The sequence below is a fragment of the Sarcophilus harrisii genome, chromosome 3, assembly GCF_902635505.1.
Source record: "Sarcophilus harrisii chromosome 3, mSarHar1.11, whole genome shotgun sequence".
Taxonomy (NCBI): Eukaryota; Metazoa; Chordata; class Mammalia; order Dasyuromorphia; family Dasyuridae; genus Sarcophilus; species Sarcophilus harrisii.
The window spans coordinates 49,326,119-49,346,613 of NC_045428.1; the positions used below are offsets into that span (position 1 = coordinate 49,326,119).

Genomic DNA, 20,495 nt, shown 5'->3' on the forward strand with positions numbered 1-20,495 from the left:
AAGGAAGGAAGGAAGGAAGGAAGGAAGGAAGGAAGGAAGGAAGGAAAGGGAGGAAAGGGAGGAAAGGAAGAAGGAAGGGAGGGAGGGAGGGAAGAAGGAAAAGAAGGAAGGAAGAAGGGAGAGAGGGAGGGAGGGAGGAAGAAAAACAAAAGACAGTCCCCACTAGAATTTGCCAAGGTCAACTAGCTAATTAGTGATGGATTGAGGACTTGAAAACAGATCTCTCTCTTTGTTGCCTTATACTTTCTCTTTTCTATCTTTCTGATGACCTGAATTACTTATTACAATCTAAAATCTTCTGGTTTCAAACCCTGCTTAGCTTTTGGTGGCAAGCCATATTTAACTGGCTTTGAGTCTAGGATTCTAGTATTAACAGAACTGGATGAAAGTGCACTATGGGCAGGGATTTGTCATTTGTTCAGGTTTCCGATGTGTTGTAAGTAACCTTGACATTCTTGAGGATGCGGAGGACAGAAAGAAATAGTATTGCATCTTTTTCAGAGTTCTAAACGAATTCAGACTTTTACAGCAAACCCTGGAGATTCACAGTTTCACAGGTCAATTTTGAATATTTGCAGTTTTCAGCACCAAACCACACAGCCAATTCTGCAGAAAAGCAGTGGTAGAAATCCTGCCTCATTTTTCTCTCCAAGCTCCCCTATTTCAGTGGCTTTTTGGGGTTTTTTTTAATTACATCAGGAATGAGCTTCCAGAAGATGCTAATGGCTTTTTAACACCTTGTAGTTTGGGCTTTAATTAAAGACATTACTCCACTTCCCACAAGGTATGGTACAGTATTTGGAGACTTCATATTTTGGGGGATCCCCTACGAATGGGAGAACAAAGATGTGATTTTAGAAATCAGACTAACAAGTACTCTTTTTAGCATGTTCTTTAAATTATGGCCTGCCAAGGCATAGCTAATTTAGATGTAAGAGGACTATTAATGCTAGGTTAATATAATAATAATGATACATTATTGAAGATGTTTTAGGAAGATTAACATTTACATACTTGCTCTCTATTGAGAGCTCTAATATAAGCTCATCTTAAACATCAAATCACTATTCATTTCATTCACTGTTAGCAACATTATTCTATTCCTGCCTTCTTTTGAATACCCAGAATCCCAAAGCGAAATACAAATATTAACTGCCACATCTCCTAATACTCCTAACACAATTACAGAGGATTGTCAGATTAACTGCAATCCCTTAAGGAGAGATGGTGGGATAGCTCATGGTCTGCTTTTCTCAGATCACAGAGATTTGTTGAGGCTTCTTCTCCCTCCTCCCATCCATTATCCAAAGCGATATCCCTAAAGATATCTGAGCATTTTGCTCCCCTAAGATACTTCAGTGGCTCCCACTTGCCTTGGAGATCAAAGATAAATCCTTTTGTTTGATTCACAGCCTTTTATAACCTAGATCATATATATTTTTCCAGAATTAGTAACTCTTGATCTCCTTAGAGGCAATTCTCTAAAATTACAACATAGAGCTGGTGTCTATCTGCATTGGTAGAGGGAATGTCCTTGTCAGATCTTTTCTATACTAATTACATCATGTGCCATCTAATATTTTAAAAATCCCCACTATGATGGCTAACTTAACCACTTTACTATTCCTTATATGTGACAGTCCCACTCCTATTTCCATACCTCTGAACCATGTGTGGGATCCCACTCCCAAACACTCCATCTGTTCTGTAAGAATAAATTGATATTATGCAAGACCTTGTACTATGGAGCTAGGAGACATTGATGATATTATCATGGAAGTAATCATTTTCAACTCTGGTGATGAAATTTTCTTGTTGTGATCTCAAATATCCAGGAATTCTGAATTAATTTGTTTGACTAATTTTTATTAATAACAAGTCCAAATTTTACCTTACATATCTTCAAGCCATTTCCTTGTCTTCCCAGCTAAGAAGACTGAACAATTTCCTTCTTCCATTTTTTCTTGTAAATTTGTAAATAGGGGTCATGATCCTCCTTCCTTTGGGAGCTTTTCCCCCATCAAATTACATTAAATATCACTTGTTTGACCCACTAGATCTTTCTCTTCATTTGCATAATTCTCACTACAGAGAGTTCTTATGTTCTCTATAAATATGCCATAAAACATTGAATTTTTTTTACTCCAGAACTCTTATATTATTTATCTCTTATTTTTATTCGGTGCATATACATGTGTGAAATATTTCAAACAAAAGAATGAAGAAATAGATAACTTACAGATCTAACTTTCACAGCTTAATCTTCAGATGAATAATTTACCCCACATATCACAAGTGAATTAACCAAATTCTATTATCTGTGGAATTCAAATATCTTATGTTAAAAACAAAGCATTCAAGAATAACGTAATAGTTATTTGCTTCATTTTTCTGTCATTGTATACTTTATTTGACTTTTCTGAATCTCAAGTTTCCTATAAATGAGGATATGACAAAAGTGGGGGCAGCTAGGTAGTACATTAGATAGAGCTTCAGGCCTGGAGTCAAGAAAATATTAGTTCAAATCCAGCCTCAGACGCTTAATAGCTGTGTGACTCTGGGTTAGTCACTTAACCCAATTTCCCTCAGTTTCTTCATCTGTAAAATAAGCTGGAGAAAGAAATAGCAAATCACTCCAGTATCTCTGCCAAGAAAATCCTAAATGGAGTCGTGGAGCATTAAAAGGAACATGACAAAGGTGGTAAAAGATAGAAATAGTTCTGAGGGGGCAATGCAAAGATAGCCACATGAATACATGGCTGAAGCAAATTCTGGAAGCTTCACTTTTTTCCAGTTAAATATATTGGACATCACTTGTCTAAACTCTCTGGATTACTCTCTATACTATGAATTGATGTGAAATTTTTTCTTAAAAAATCACAGACTTTTTAGCTTCTTAAACTTGTTCAGCTTCTTAGACTCGGCAATCCTACTAAGGATATAGTTCTCAAAAAGGTCAAACACATAAAAATGTATACACAACAATATTTTTAGCAGAAATTGTTGTGGTAGAAAAGAAAAAACTAGAAAAATTAGGTGTCCATTGGCTGGAGAATTGACAAATATATTGTACCACAAGAATGTAAGGAAATATAAGTAAATCATGACAAATATGAGAAACTCAGAGACACATGGGAAAATTTGTATGAATTGTTACAAAGAGAAGGCAGTAAATACAACAAGGAAAATAGTCATCTCTGACAGGGTATGAGTAATACCTCTCAGGTGCTCTCAGGAACACACACCAATCCCTAATCCTCTGGTTTATATTCTTAGAAATGTTCTTTCTCTAGATTCAAAGGAAGTCAGTCAAGTGTTCTGGGATTATTCTCAAAAATTATCAGAAGTGCAAAAATCCTCTCTCCAGTTCATTCATCTTCTACCTCAGAAAAAGAACATGAAAATCTCTTTTCCAAACTCTTCCTCTCTCAATCTCTCTTCATGCACATAAAAGCTTAGATACCTAGAACCATTAGTGGTCATGTAATTTATAAGCAATATCAAGTGATTTCAAACATTTAAGCAAAAAGTAGATGATTACAATGCAATGGAATTTAAAGTCAGAGTCACCTTTCTGCTCTGGAAAAAAGATAGGAAAGGGGGTAAAAAAAGCTACTATTACTACAAGTTGTACCTCATCTCAGAGCATGAATCTGCATTTTCATTACTGCAACAAATGAGATGGTGTGTCTTTTTTTGTCATGTTTTTTGTCATTAAGTCATGAATGACATCGGGTTTCTTGGCACAGATATGGAGTGATTTGACATTTCCTTCTCCATTGTGTACCCATTTTACAGATAATAAACTGGAACACATAGAATTTGAACTCGGGAAAATGATTCTTCCTGACTCCAGGCTCCATGCATTATTGCGCCACTTAACTATCCCCTTTCTTGCACATAGTAAAGTTAGATCTTGTTATAGTAACAGAAGCCACTTTAATTTCAAGTCTTAAAAATGATAACTCTTTGAAATAATACTAGGAAATGTAGTTCATCACAGTGGCTTTGAATGCAAAGGTACATGTTCCATTTAGCAAGTTATCTTTTCAAAGAAGGAAAATATGTTTGAGATATTGACCATTTAATGTGTACCCATTGATGGAGTAATTGTAAATGTCATTTTTTTAAACTAAAAATATTCAGCTGTCCAGAGACATGACAAGTCATGTGATTAGAAATTTTTGCTGTTTTATTGCACAGATTTGGGGTTGCAGATTCCAACATGGAAGCCATCCCAAAAAGGTAAAGTGGGAGTGGACTGATAAGAGTTCTCTTGTCTGGCTTTTTCCCTTTAAAGGTCTACGTGGAGCAATAGCATTTGCCCTCGCTATTCGGGACACCGAATCTGAGCCCAAACAAATGATGTTCACAACTACGCTGCTTATCGTTTTCTTCACAGTTTGGGTATTTGGGGGAGGAACTACACCAATGCTGACATGGCTTCAAATCAGGTGGGTGTCAATTTTGCACAAAGAAAAATATTGTGTTTTATTGTATAAGAGGTGGCATTATGAATGTTTGGAAAAGAATAATATCAAGTAAATGGGCATTGGGCTCAAGGGAAAAATCAATGTTGTTTTTCTATAGAGTGAGAAATAGTAGATGGGAACTGTTCATTTTTTTTTTTGAGGAACCAGAATCCCCTGGGCTGAGGGAGAGGGAACAGAGGGCAATGGAGTCTTCCATTGAGCATGATATCCTTACTATGAATGAAGCACTGAGATAAGTTTGGGTGATAAATTATGAGGTACTACTTCTGAACAAATGGATCCAAGATGTAGTAGAAGAATAATTGAATATTAATCTGGGGTTGAGTTTCCTAAGCATTAGCCATAAATTTCTTTAGAGTGAAGAACATGTCTTTTTCTTTCATAGTATTCCAGAAATGGCATTGGGTTTGTAGTAAAATGATCAATAGATATTTATTGATTGACTGATCAGTCACATGAACTTTTTAATCTCTGGATCAGAGGTTCTTAAATGGAGGTCCATGATAAATAATAAATATTTCAACATAATTGGTTTCCTCTATAATCCTATACATTTTATTTTATACATTTAAAATGTATTTTTTAAATTTACATATGTACTACATTTAAAATAAAAGTACAAATAATATAAATAATGTATAATTTTAAAATGTATGCAAAAAAACTAAGAAGGGTTCTGTAGGATTCACCAGACTGAACAAAGACTCCATAACACAAAAAAGTTAAGAACACCTGGATTTGCTGGTAGGTTTTTCATAGGCAAGGTTAATGGCAAAAATAGGACATCTTCATTCCAGGAGAAATGGAACATATGGACTTTTGTACAATCCCTCTAATAGACAGCCAATAGTATTTTTTATTTGAATGAAATGCAAACTGGGCTCTCTATTTAATTAAATTGACTGACTTGTTTTAGTAAACAAGTTTCCCACGTGCCAGGTGCAAGGAGATGATCATCTGTTTTTAACCCTTTAGTTTGTGTCACTTAAAAAAGTCAATCGATGTGTTTTATTTTGACATGGAATACCCTTCCCGACAAATAGCCTTCAAAAACAGTCAAACAAAGCCTCCTGATCACATGGCTGTGCTTGATAACCCATGTCACTCTGTACGTTTGTAGCGTCTCACTTGCTAATGAAAAGGAAAGAGGTGTGAGTTACCTTTGAGAATGTGATACCCAAACTGTCTATTGTTTCATATACATGTCACTCTCAACAAATCATTCCAACCACATTTTTAAAGCATTTGCTTTGTGCTTAGACTCAGGGTTCAAAAACAAAAAGCAACAGTGGTCGATACCAAGAAACTTACAATCTCTTATAACAAACTTCCAGTCTTTTATATGTTCTAAGCACCTCTTCACTAAAAGGTAGAATGACGCAAAGGAGAAATCCAGACAATGTGCTTTACAAAAATGTAATAAAAATGAGATCACTTTTTCAACTAATGAGAAGCATGGAAGGGGCAACTCTTGCCCTGGGCACTGAAGGCAAGGTAGAATTTCAATAAGTAGAGATGTGGAGGAGATAAAGTCTGAAAGGAATAACAATCATGGGACATGGCCCATGCAAATGTGTAGAGATAGGAGAGTAGAGGGAGATAAATGAGTAACTGGGTTTGAATATTTGGTTAGAATATGAACAACATGAAGGTGAAAAGTATGAAAATAGCCTAGAAATAAATATTGTGTTTCTTTATCTGCAAACTTCTTTGACTCATCTTATGAAAAAAATAGTCCTGAGAAAAAGAGAATTTCTACATCCCAAACCAGTAGAATCTTAAAGGCTTGTGGGATCTGTTCTTTCCCACTTCCTTTATTTTTTGGTTTTATTTCATCTTCATTTCAAAATATATTCAATCCTCTTTCCAATGGCTCTTCTTGAAATATTTTTAAAGGGGGGAAAATCAGTCTGGTAAATAAACTAACACATAATGAGTCTGACCACATAAGCATTGTTACGTATTCATAATATGTTAGAATAGTTAGTTGACTGACACAGTGGATAGCACACTGGGTCAAGAATACCTGAATTCAAAAATGGCCTCAGATACATATTAGCCGTGTGACCTTGAGCAAGTCACTTAACTCTGCTTCAATTTCTTCACCCATATAATGAGCTGGAGAAGGAAATGGCAAACTGTTCTAGTATCTTTGCTAAGAAAACCCCAAATGGGATCAAGAAGAGTTGAACGTGAAATGACCAAACAACAATATACAATAGTTCTTGGTGGGGAACGTGGTAGTCTGTCTAAATACATTTGTTTGGATTAGATGCAGAGGAAAACTTTCTTTCATTAAGTCTCTTGTAAACATTCATAAACAGACATATTACTGTACATAAGCTTTGTTTTACCTTTACTTGTGCACCATGTTTGCAATCACATATATATATATACACGCTCAATTGTTAGCATTTCTTGTTATAAAATACCACATATGTTAGCATTCCCAGTTATCAAACACTTGTCTTGAGAGAATTTTCTTTGATCCTATTTGTTAATCTTGGTGCTTGCTATTCTCCTCTCCAGTTTATAATTTTCTAAGCACATGAACACTGGCTTTGGACCTGGACCCAGTGGACCCGAGTTCAAATACTGGCTTTGTCACTTGCTAAATGTATAACTCTGGCACTTCTGTGCCCCTCTCTGACTAACCCTCACTTTCTTTATCTGTAAAATTAATTTTTTTATCAGCAGGTCTCTAAGGTCCTTTTAGAGTCTAACAAATGGGAATTTCAACCCTGATGAGTATGAGTATCCTTGCTATTCAATAAACAATTATTAAGTTTCTATTATGTATGTGTAAGGAATTGTGCTGAGCTCTAGGATGGAAACTAAGCTAAGATGTAGACCCTGGGCTCAGCAAGAGGATATTCCATGAAGACAATCTTTCAGCAACATCCTAAATCTCCTCAAATTCAGGATTCATCCTTGCTAATGGTAATAGTACACCCACACTCTGGTTAGAACATCCCCCATAGCCTCAAAGCTTCCCTTCCATGAAACATCCTATTCATCCCTGTCTTTTTCCTTATTCCTCTGGCTTAGCTAGGTTTATGTGCTCCATAGACCCATGCAGGGTCCCCAAGACCTTTCAGAGAGTCCACAAAGTCACAACTTTGTTCATAATAATACAAAGATATTTTGATTTCTAACATAATGAATATCAATAGGTAAAACCAGCATAAATAAAAGTTTTTTGGGAGTCCATAAGTGGTAAAGAGGCTTAAGACCAAATGTTTTGAGAACCAGTAGTTTAGCTTAACAATAGACTTATTAAGGAATAGATTCAGCTGTGATGTAGGATGTACTAAAGATTGTTATCTGCCACACTTTACTATATTTATCTTTATTTTTCTCTTTCTCCCTCTCTTTTCTTCCTCCCTCCCATCTTTTTTCTTCTTTGACCTTCTGACTTTTTTTTCTCTTTTTTTTCTTCCTTCCCTCATCTCTGCCTTAATCTTGCCACCTCCTATCCTCAGCACTGCTCAAACCTACCCATAATTTTCAGGGCTAAAAAGGCTGTTCACCACACCACCAGCAGCAGCTCAGCATTAGATGTCATTAGATGTCATTTCAGATGAATTTATTTAAGGATCTCTCATGTAGAACAGAGTAAAAAAAGACTTCAGCATTCAAAACTGAATATGTGTATAGCTTCCCTTCTACTTCAAAAGCCTGCTACTTTATCTTAAGCAGAGATTCCATTTCTATAACAGAAATTCTCTTTATTTCCAGCATTCCCTTTTTTGTAGAGGTGCTTCCAGATTGATTATCATTGTGATTTCCTTTTAGTTTTTCTGAATCCCAGAGTTAGCCTTTAGAAGGTATCCCCATTTTCTTTCTTTAAAAAATCATTTTTTTCATCCCAGTGGATTGCTTTTGATCTTTGGACCCCTTTCAAGTTGGCAATATTTACTCATTCCTTCATTCAGAAAATATTTATTGAGTGCTTAATAGGTACTATGGGGGATACAAAAAAAAAAAAAAACCAAGAGGTAATCAGAAAGGAAACTGAAAGTCTTGGCAGTTCCCAGATCACTCATCTTTGGCGTTCCATTGGTAAGGAGGAGATCCTATTTCATTCTGCACTTTTAGCTAGTTCCCACCATTACAAGATATAGTATAGTGAAACAGTTCAAGAATACATATATACCAATAGCATTAAGGGCTCAATGATGGTTTTTCCCTCCAATCTGGACTATGATTTCATCAGTAGGAAATATTCCACCATACAGATCAGCAATGCTTCTGTAACTCCAGATAGACAAAATAGGGTGTGGATATTGTGAAACATCTAATATGTGGCAAAAACGGAATAAAATATGGGGGATACAAATAGGAAAAAGATGGCCCCTGACCTCAAGTCTCAATCCAGAGGGGAAAAACAACACACAAAAGGAAACTTGAATGGGAGGAAGAGGGAAGAATGCCAGAAGGTGCCCAACACAGCATAACGAAGATAAAATAAGTAGAGGTGAGGGACAGAAACATTGAATAAGCACCTGTTATATGTCAGGCACAAATTTATAAATATTATCTCATTTAATCTGGGTAGGAACTGGACCCATAATTTTATTTCGTACCCTACTGAGGAAACCATCTCTACCAGTACAAGTTGGCACCTTACTCTGGAAGTTATAGTCTTAAAGTAACCTAGAACACTGAGGGATTAAGTGACTTGCTGAAGGGTTGGAGGGGTATCAGGGGCAATATTATTAGAACTCAGATCTTCCCGGCTTAAAGTCCAGATCTCTCCACTAAGTAACATTGCCACTGCTGTAATTTACTGTCTTACTTTTTGGATTTCCCCTTCAGTACTACCACAGATTTTCCTGGATTATCCTTCTCTTTACACACAGTTACATCCACTGAATACAGGAGAAGCTCATTGAGGGTGAGAGTGTCTTTCTTCTCATCTCTGTGCCCTTAGCATTTAGTACAAGCAATCAAGCAGATCTTTATTAAGTGATCATTTTGCCCCAAACACCATGCTAGGTGCCAGGCAGACCTGGTACATACTTTTATTGAGTTGAAAATAATTTATCCTACTTCAGAAGCTGCAAAATTGCTTTAATATTTGAGGTGAGTAAGTAGATGGCAAGAGGTTCAAAAATTTGCTGTGGATAACAGAATAAGTAGGACAAAAAAACCCCAAAAATCGGAATGCCTGTTTGTGACAGTGGGTTAGCCCACAGATGACAGCATCTCTCTCCACACTAGGGTACACAGCTAACTTTCCAGAGCTAAATACATTTGTCACATCTTATAAAATCTATTCCCTTCTCTTGAAGGGATGTGTAAGCATGATAACTCATTCTTGTGATGTTATTTAAACATATATCTAAAACACACTTCTCAAAATGTGATATTTTTTCCTTTTTAAAATGTGTTGCCCCTTTTAGTTACAGGCTAGAGGCAAATGCATCATAATAATAATAAAAAGAATAAAGCAGTCATGATCAGTAGGCCCCAAACACTGAGAGATTCTGTTCAAGTTCCTTTCCTTCTCTGTAGAGACAGGAGTATCCCTAACTTCGTATGGCTTTCTACCCTATGGCACACCTAGCCTCTCAAAATAATGGAGCTGTCTTGCCTGATGAAGAAAGAGAGCAGTTTGCTTTCCCTCTTCCCCCCACTCTAACCCAACCCACTGTGAATACAAATGGATTTGGTTAAGCACTTGCTGAAATGACTTTCTATCCAGTGGACTAGGAGGGAACCCAAGCAGGGTTCCATGGGAGAAGGTCTCCCCATAAATGTTATCAAGTAGTCATTAAGTTAAGGCAGGTCCAGGCCTGCTCCTCACAACTTTGTGGGAGGGAGGAAGGTAACAGTGCTTTTTAAAGTCAGTGAGTGCTGTGAAAATTGCAGAACTGGGATGATGGGGCTCTGACCACACAGGGGTGAGGAAAAGCTTCCAATGGTATTTGAATTATTTTCCATGCACATGAATGTGACCTGCGATTGCTTCCACACTGGTTGTTTACCTATATCCTCCTCTGGATGGCTGCACAAACTGCATTACACTATCTACTATTGGTCCCATGTGCACTGTTAGTAAAATAGCAATGCATCCAGGCGTTCTCTTCTGGAAAAACTTTATGTGCAGTGGATGGATTCATGCATGGAAAAGGAAGAGGTGGAAAAGATAGAATCCACAAGACCCCAATTGAGATGCATGCCATGAAGGTGTTGAATCCCCTTGCAGGGAAATGAAAATGCTTATAATTTATAGGTAATGTTATCACTAAGTTTCTGTCACTGAAAAAAAGTTGAACTTGAAATTGATTCAAACATTGGATTTTACCAAAGTATATTTATTTGTTTCTTTTATGTTTTTATGGATATCTTTTATTTTGACATCATTTCCTTTATAATAAACAATAAGAGAGAGAGAGAACAGTTCATCAAATTCAACATTATATATGAGATATTTCACAATCATAGCCTAAGCAAAGAAAAAAAAAAAGAAAATTTTATCTTCCCCCCTCCAAGAACCAAGCTGGGCCATGATAATCACTCTGCATTCAGTTCTGCTATTGTTGTAGTTTTATTCTTCTTTCCATTGTGGGTGTGATCATTGGTTATGTTGCTTTTCTGTTTTCTATTTTCTTAACCTTGTATCCCTTTGTATTAGTATACAGTATACAATGCCGTAAGAGTCTGTTATGTTTGTACAACCACAATTTGCTTATCCATTCAATCACACAGATAGATACTTTGCAGCTCTTTGCTACTATAAAAAATATTTAGTACAAAGAGATTGTCCTCAAATAATTAGCATTTTTTCAAATTCTGAAAGTATGATAGGTTGTAACAATATCAACAAAAGTAGATGGGTAGACAAGAGAAAGATGACTGTCTGAAAGTAGTGAAGAAGAGAGATCCAAAGACAGAGATATAGAGAGGGAGAGAGACGGAGAAACAGAGACAGAATGTGTATGAACACATCCATGCTGATAAATGTGATAAACTTGGATCAATTGGACACCTTATCATCTACTCAAGTTCCTCTATGATGGCTTATAATGTTACCAAATAAAACAGCAATCCCATTATGGCTTTTTAATTCACAGTTTCCCATCATTTCTTCTATATTTAGAAAAAGCTTAGCTTGTTTACAGAGTGATATCTCATTAACAAACCTTCATGTCAGACTCTCTCCATAAAATATCAGAACATAAGTAAATTGGAGTTTTAATAAAAAAAAGACACAAATGTGAAGGTTAGAGAAGGGAGGGGAGAAGAGGGGACTAAAATGAAGCTCAGAATACAAATATGTTACTGAATAAACCTACATCATAGTCTCCATATGGGTTACTTCTAGCTTTTGCATCACCAAGATACAACAGAATATTGAGGAAAATGTGCTGGTCTTAAAGTTACACCACCTGGATTTAAATTCCAGCTCTTACGTTTATTAGATTATGATCCCACATAAATTATTTTATCTTTTTGAGTTTTCTCATCTGTATAATGAGAATTATAATAATTAATATTAATTATAATAATGGAATACACCTCCCAAGAATGTTGTGATTTTTAAAAAAAACTCAAACCCTAAAACTCTTTGTAAATGTGAGCTCCTTTCTTTGCTCCCATTTTTTTCAATTCTACAAATATTTCTAAATTATCCATTCAACAATACACACTTTGGGTAACATGAAGTCAAGTAACATGCTCAAAGTGTTTGTATTCTACTAGGGAAAATGAGAGGAGTAATAACAGCAGATACTTAAACCAGGCTTTAAAGTTTGTTGCATGAATGTGCATTATCTCATTTGATCCTCTCAAGAGACCTGTGAAAGAGGTTCTTCAAAGATCCCAATTTCATAAAGAAACTGAGGTTCAGAAAGGTTGCAACTACCCAAGGTCACAGAGTTGCTAAATATCAGAGGAAGATTCAAATCTATGTCTTCCCTGACTCTAAATCTACCATTCATTCAAACGACTCCACTCTCAAACAAAAATTTGATAAGTGCCAAAAAAATATGAGCAAAGTCTTTTTGAAAAAATAAGAGAATGAAGAAATTACTTCCAGGTTATAGGAATCAGAGAGGACTTCATGGAGGAGATAGCATTTGATCTGGGCCTTGAGGAATGAATAGGATTTATCTAGTAAGAGGAAGACATTCCGAATAATAGAAAAACCATGAGTCATTCTTCAAATTTTCACTTAAACTTTTAGGAATACACTTGATTTGTTCTTTACTTCTATGAAATATGTTGAAATAGCTACAATATCATTCTACAAAATATCTTGTCTGCATCAAAAATGGAAGGTAATATAAAATGTTAACTGGCATTTTCATTATTTAAAATATTCATTTCTATACCAGAAGAAATTCAGAAATATTTTTGCATGAGAAACAATTTTCTCTTTGATAGGTTTGTATTATATATTATTTAAAATAGTTATCTTATCTTTCTTTTTCAACATCTCAGCAAACATTTGTTCGATACTTACTATATGCAAAGCACCATAATGGGTTCTGAAGATATAAAGAGAAAAACAAAATAGTGCCTGCCCTCAGGGAGCTTACATTTTGCTCACAAAACAGGTAGACAGAATGTACATACGGTCAATACAACACAAATACCAGTCTTATAAAAATTAATTTTACTGGAGAAGTGGAAAGAATCCACTAATAACTTTCTTTTATTTCAACTTTAAAAAGGATTCAGGATTTGAATGAAAATATAAACCTTCACTTCCCAAATTTCTAAGGAAATATCAAGGCGATCTCCAACATTAGTTGGGAGGTTTTCTTGTAAAAGCAAACATAATAGCTCCTTGATTAGAATCAGGATTTCCTCTGGATGCTACATTTTCCTGCTGAACTCATTAGTACTCTGGAGTGAGGAAAACCCAACCCCCTGTCTCTGAGGATTAGCTCTGCTGTTATCCAGGAAACAAAAGAGATCAAAGGTGTCAAGCTGTGTCCCACAGAGATGATATCCAGTAAACAGGATTATCTACAAAACTATTACACACCTGGGCAAATAGACCTGAAAAGGCAATGAGGTCCTAGAAACTGCTAACTCAGAGCTCAATGTCAGCTAATTTACCATGGGGTGATACTAACCTGGAGTGTATCCTACAAAGCTAATTAACACCTTCCATTAAGAACCAAGGGGAATGGTACTGAGATACCAGAGTTTCCGTACTGAGTCACTTATCCCACCAAAAAGGATGTCTGGGTCTTGGCTAGCCAGAGATGTTGGTCTTCCTTTGGAGAGGTCATGTGCTCATTACACACATTGACAACTTGACCATTTCAGGACCAGATGAGAACTCCAGAACAAGACTTAAAACTAGCCTCCAAGGCACAGGAAAGCATATTCAGCACAGAGGAAATTGTGGTCAGCTAGATTGCTTGCTTGACTTTCAATTTTCCCTCCCAAATACTGCTCTTCTTAGCCACCAAAATAAATTAATTTACTAATGAACTTTGTCATATCTTTATCTGGGATTGAAGCTGCTTTATAAGAAAGTAAGGTTTTTTTTAAAGAAAGACAAATCTTTACAAAGCGTGTAAAGTTATGTTAATTTGAATGCATAATTCTTTGAGAGCAGCCCTATTAAAATATGCACAAGTACCCCCAAAATATAACTTAGCTGTACAACTAAGAAGCATTATCGGCTTGTTTGTAAAAACAAACTTGAAAATGGATTTGTGGCTTTAAATTCTGACTCAACTCTGCTTTTCATATATGACCTTAAACCAAAGGCCTTTAATTTCTCAGAACCTGACCTATAAAATGAGGGGAATGAACTATATGACTTCTCTCCAATGTCCAGGATCCTACCTATAAACAGATGTACCTTGGTTCTCATGCTCCCTTAGGCAGCTACTTAAAGCATTAGAAAGAGTATACACATCTGAGACTTGTAGATCTTCCCAAGCATCCTGTCTCTGCTACAAATAACTTGTGTGACCTAGCTTGGACAAATCACTTGATCTCTGAACTCCACTTGTTATTTGTAAAATGAGAGAGATGGATTAAATGAAATGTGAGGTTCATTTTAACTCTAGATTCTATAATTGTGGCAGATCCCCACTAACTCCAATAGGAATTGAGGGATCTATTATCTCTATGATAAAATTCAAAAATCTCTGTGACATTTAAAGACTTTTATAGCTTGGCTCCAGTCTACCTTCTAAGCTGATTCCTCACTTACTCTGCTTTCCAACCAATCTTCCTTATTTATTTCCTATATAAGACACTCCCTGTTCCACCTCCAATCTCCAGGTCACTGCATCCCTTGTATTTCATACCTCAAGTATAAAACATCTTCCCTCTTCACTTCTCTTGTTAATGCCCCACCTAATTACTCTCTGTGTATATATATAAATGTGTATGTATTCGTAACTAGCTGCGACTCTGGGCAAGTCACTTAACCCTGTTTGCCTGTTTGGCAAACCACCCCAGTATCTTTGCCAAGAAAAATTCAAATGCGATCACAAAGAGTCAAACATGACTGAAATGACTGAAGAACAACAACATATGTATGTGTGTATACATATATGTGTATATATATATATATATATATATATACACACACACACATTTGTCTGTGGAAAACAATATTCATATACATAAGTAAATTATAAGTGTGTATATGTATATCTACATATACATAATATACTTATTTATATGCACAATTAAAAATTAAGTAAAATAATTAAACCAAATATTAATTAAATTTAAAAATAAAATAAATTTAAAATTTATATATACAATTAAAAGTATAATTTGCTTAGTACAATTATTGTGATACAAATCTGTTATTTATATAATTTACTTATTATATATAATATATATATAATATAATATATATAATATATAATAATATATATAATATAATAATATATAATAAATAATATAATAATATATAACATATATAATATATAATAATAATAATATAATATATAATATAACATCATAAATAAGTAAATTATACATATATATAATTTATATATCTATGTAGGTGTTGTTTTCCCCAGAAGATTATAAATTATATACACCCTCTCTCTATCTCCATATTATGGAAATATATATATATATATATATACACACTTATATGCATATATGTGGAATAGTTGTTTGTGTGTGTGTATATATGTATGTATCATTTCTTTATCTGAATGTTTTCTCCAGAAGAAAGTAAGTTCCTTGAAGGAAGGACTAGCTTCATTTATGTGTTTGTACATAAGCATTGAGCACAATATTTGTTGCATCCTTTTGATAAGCCCTTCTTGAATGAACAAATGTACTGAAAGTATAACTTTGAAACTATAGAAGATACATTTTTTTTTCTTTAGAATAAATCATTTTCTAATTTCTTTAGCTATATCTGCCCACAGTCAGTGATTTTTATTTCTTCTGGATGTTCTCTTAAAGGTTTCTTCTAACTTTAAAAATGCATGATCTTAAATGTATGGGAGAGACTCCTTAGAGGTAGAGCCATAAGTAACAGAGAATGGCTGGTACTTTGACCCAGCATGCAGATTTTTGGGAGCAGCACTTTTTCCCCAGAATATATCCAGAGTCCCATGGTACAACAGAGTCCCTCTCCTGTGGTCTACCTTTCCTCCAGCTCCTGTGAGAGTTTAGAGCTACCAACAGTACCAGCTTAGTTTAAACTAGCACCAATAACCCATCTCTGACATGAAGCATTCAATCCAACCCTAGAGATCTCAGAACTTTTGTGTCCCTAACACCCATTGTACTCTACTTTACTCACCCTGATTGGGCTGTTTTTGCCCCAAGTGAAAAAATTTCTACCTCTTACTTGGATTAGAGATAGAGGTAAATAATATAGATACAAAGATATATAGATCTGATATAGAAACATATATATACACATAAACACATATATCTATGTATACATGTTTGTATTTACACATACACACATCCCATTCCCTTCCTTATGAACACTATAGCAACTCTTTTTCTCTTCAAAATAATCCTTCCCCTTATCAAAACAGAAGGGCCCTATCTGGCCATTTTCATTTGCTGATGGATCGACTCTTGATACTTCTGTATAAATGTATTGCCTAGTGTTGACAGTATTTTGGATAGTAGCTCATATTTTCATACTGTACCCATCTGTCCCAAATCCTTTTATTTAAACCCTGGAATGCATCCTTAGCTCTCTTAGACTATTTCCATTTCTAGTTTAAAAAAAAGTTTCTTACAACAAAATGTGTCCCTGGAATGCATCCTCTGTGTTAGTAGCAGCATTCTGGTATTTATTAATAGGATAAAAACCTAGTCGAAAGCAAAGTTAAATAGAGCTTCTATTTCCGAGACAAGTAGCAAAGATGATCTATAGTACACCCTACAATGAGAATATGCCATTTAAAGCATCAGAAAAAGGAACATAATTAGATTAGGAGCTAAATATATCATGGTTTTATTTTGGTTTTCAAAACTTTTATGCCTTTATAATAAGAATCACAATAGTTACACACCAAATAAAGCACGTGAATATTTTTATATATGCACATTTATGAATGTTTACATAACCTATGTAAGGAATAGTGTAAACCACATAAGGGTACCTCATGAAACATTATTCTATAATGCCATCAGCAATATCTTGTGGCTATAAAGTTAGCAAGTTATACTGTAACCTCATCATGAATAATCATTTCCACCATGGAGCTAACAGAATGTCATCAAGGCTAAAATCTTGTTTTCAGAAAACTGATTAACAGTATTAATTGGGAGATGAGCCTGTCAATGAAGAAAACACACATATCTATTTCAATTGTCAGGATAGGAAATTTTCACATATTTATTATATTGCAAATTAACTTATGTCCTTTGAGAAAGAAGCAAAGGAATGGCAGCTACTTAGTATAATGAATAGAGTGCCAGTACCAGAGTCAAGAGGATCAGAGTTCAAATCTAGCTTCAGACATTTGACACAAGCTGTGTGATCCTGGACAAGGATTTAACCCCAATTGTCTTGCAAAAAGAAAAAGAAAGAAAGAAAGAAAGGACCAAAGGAAGGAATAGAGTCCCCTGGTTCTCTTGATACCTGAAATGTTCTTCCTACTAATTTTTCATAACTAATAGAATAAATACATCTTTTTTTTTCTTATTTAATGAATAGCCTAACAATTATTTTATTACAAGTATTATCAAGAAAGAAAATATTTGTAAAGCATTTGGCACAGTGCTTGGTACATAGTAGACATTTAATAAAAATGCTCATTTCCTCCTCCAGTACCAAACAATTGAGATGCAGTATGTAGTGGATAGAGAGTTGGTCTAGAGCCAAGAAGACCTGGGAAAAGTTCTGATATGTGTTGTTTCTGTTAACATGAGTAAATCTCTTATTTTCTTGGTAGCTCCTGGTAATGTTCTATGACTATAAATTAAATTATCAAGGAATTTTTGATTTGCATGATTGGAGGTGATTTTCATACAGTTTTTTGAACTTATGAATTCACAAATTCATAAAAATATCATAGGAGAGGTTAAAATGGACATGGATATACATAAATTATTTTTAATTCTTTGCCAATACTGACAAGGGACCAGAGAATAGAAGAAGGATGTAAATAAGGGTAGAGGAGCTATGGCACATATAGTGTGTCAGTGAACCTCCCTTTCACTAGTATGGGAGTCTGCCATTTTTGATCAGTCTATTTGAGAAGTTGGTGGTTTTTTCCCCAAATGATAAAAATTAATAAATTATTTATTTGGGGATAAGCAGAAAACAAAAATCAAACAATCAATGTTTCCATTTGTCTTCTGCATCCTACAAAATAGACAGTTTCAGCAAGGATGATATTCTTTTATGTCCTTTTTAAAAATTTTTATATTCAAAATTGAGTCTTAGCAAGGAAAAAAAAATCTTCACGTAGTTTGTTTAGTTTGTTGTCCTATTTAGTCTGACCCTACCCAAGAATAAGACCAGAAACAAGGAATTCGATAGAATGGCTTTAAGAAGGCATTTTGGTGTATGTGGTACTATGGTTGAAAATACCACCAAGTCAGAATGGGGCAGAATCTGGAGCTCATCTGCAGTCAAGAGGTCATCAGATCAGCCAAAACAGAGTCCAAAGGACCCAGGTAGCCTACAAAACAAGTTAGGAAGCCAGAAATCTGGTCCAGAGCTGTAAATAAATAAGACAAGAAGCAAGATAGGTCAGGAAAGGGGTCTAGAGCAGTCCCAAAGTGGCTCCTGAGATGCACTGTATTCAGAGTACATCTGTGGGCTTTTAAATGAGGATGCAGGTCAGTGCCATCTCTCTGATCTTTATTCACCCTGCCTCAGTGTAATGCTGCAGTCCCTCTTTTTGAGGGAGCTACAGCTGTTTGGTCAAGCAGCATATTCCAGGTGCATACTCGGGCATCTTCTCCTTCCCCATACATAGTATTGATCTTTACTCAGTGAGTGTTTCAGATAGATGATCTGGCCCATTTCAAAACTTCATACATCCAGACCAGATCAGAGCATCAAAAAATGGATCATGAAATAAGACATGATGGAAAGAAGTAGTGTGTTTTATAAAATAACATTTCACCTTACTTTTTTTTGCTTACAACTTTTTTCAGCATGCTCTTTGAAAGAAAGATGTTCTATCAATTCAAGAATTTATTGATTGGACTAGCTGTGCTTTAATATATTATGGCATAGGAACATTAACCAAACATACTCCAGGAAACATTGTTGTATAGGAAAAGATTGCCTACATCCATTCCATAGTCTGTTGTCCTTCTAGACACTATTTGTTATATTTATGACCAAAGACACAGTCATATTATCATACATCTAGGGCTGAAAACTATCCCAGAGGCCATTTTATGCCATGCTGTCATTTTTTCAGGTGAGGTAACTAAGACTTAGGCAACTAAGTTGTATCATGTACAGAACTTTAGGCTCAGGAAGGCAAGGGTTCATATACTGTCTCAGATATTTGCTAATTGTATGACCTTGGAAAAGCCATTTAACCTATCTAAGCTTCAATTTCAATTATCTATAGGATGGAAATAATAATAGCATTTACCCTCATAGGGTTGCTTTAAAGACATAATGAAATAATATGCATTTTCTTTTGCAAAACTTAAGCATGGATTGATGGATGGATGGATAGGCAGTTCAGTATGTAAGTAGATAGATAGATGAATATATAGATGGATAGATACATAGATACATAGATAGATAGATAGATAGATGGAATGGATGAATAGGCAGGTAGGTCAGAATGTAGGTAAATAAATAAGTAGCTAATATATAAATAGATGGATAGATAGATAAACAGACAGATAATGACATCATTGAAGAAGAGGAAGAAGTAGCAGTAAGTTGTAACAGTAAGTTTTCAAGAACCAACTTCCATTAGACAAAAATAAAAGTCATTTAGCTAGTCAACAAGCACTTACTATGTGCTCAGTACTTAGCAACAGGAATATAAAAACATGGTCTCTGTCCTTGAGGAACTCATCTAATTTTGGTTTTTTGCCTCACTTCAAAAAAAAAGTAGCCTTCTCTTCTCGTCATGAGGGATTTACCATTGGAAGTTAATTTGGTTTGTAATGAAGCTGGATCTACTCATAAAGTTGGTGGCTCAAAAGCTTGACTGAGAAAATACCAATTTAACTCTCAATCCAATGTGGAATAGAAGTTGTAGCAAAGGTTATTTCTAAAACAGCCAATCAACTGGAATATTCCAACTTCTCCTGGCCCCTCCCTGAGGCCATCCCTCAGGATGTCATCCAGAAATGTCATCCCTGAAATACTAGGCGGTCAATCCCACCTAAGAACCATCTTTATGTGATCTCAGGGTCTCTCTATGGCCTAGTTTGTTGTAAAACGTGGTCCTCTCACCTACCTGTTTCCCAGAGCTGTCGTGAGACTGAAGGAAGGTAATGAACATCAAATGATTCAAACCTTATAGTACCAAACAAATATGAGATATTACATTTGTATTGGGATTATTTCAAAACCAAAATCACCATGTTTACTCTTTTCAAATG

The 20,495-nt window shown here is 35.2% G+C and overlaps 1 protein-coding gene across 2 annotated transcripts in view; it reads left to right on the forward strand.

Moving 5' to 3' along the window:
* The window catches only part of SLC9A9 (solute carrier family 9 member A9), a 709,438-nt gene that overhangs the window by 455,015 nt on the left and 233,928 nt on the right, over nucleotides 1–20,495 (forward strand). For both annotated transcript variants that reach the window (XM_031957809.1, XM_031957810.1), the window contains exon 12: nucleotides 4,301–4,454. In XM_031957809.1, the coding sequence (XP_031813669.1) occupies nucleotides 4,301–4,454 (154 nt within the window). The remainder of the gene's footprint in view (nucleotides 1–4,300; nucleotides 4,455–20,495) is intronic.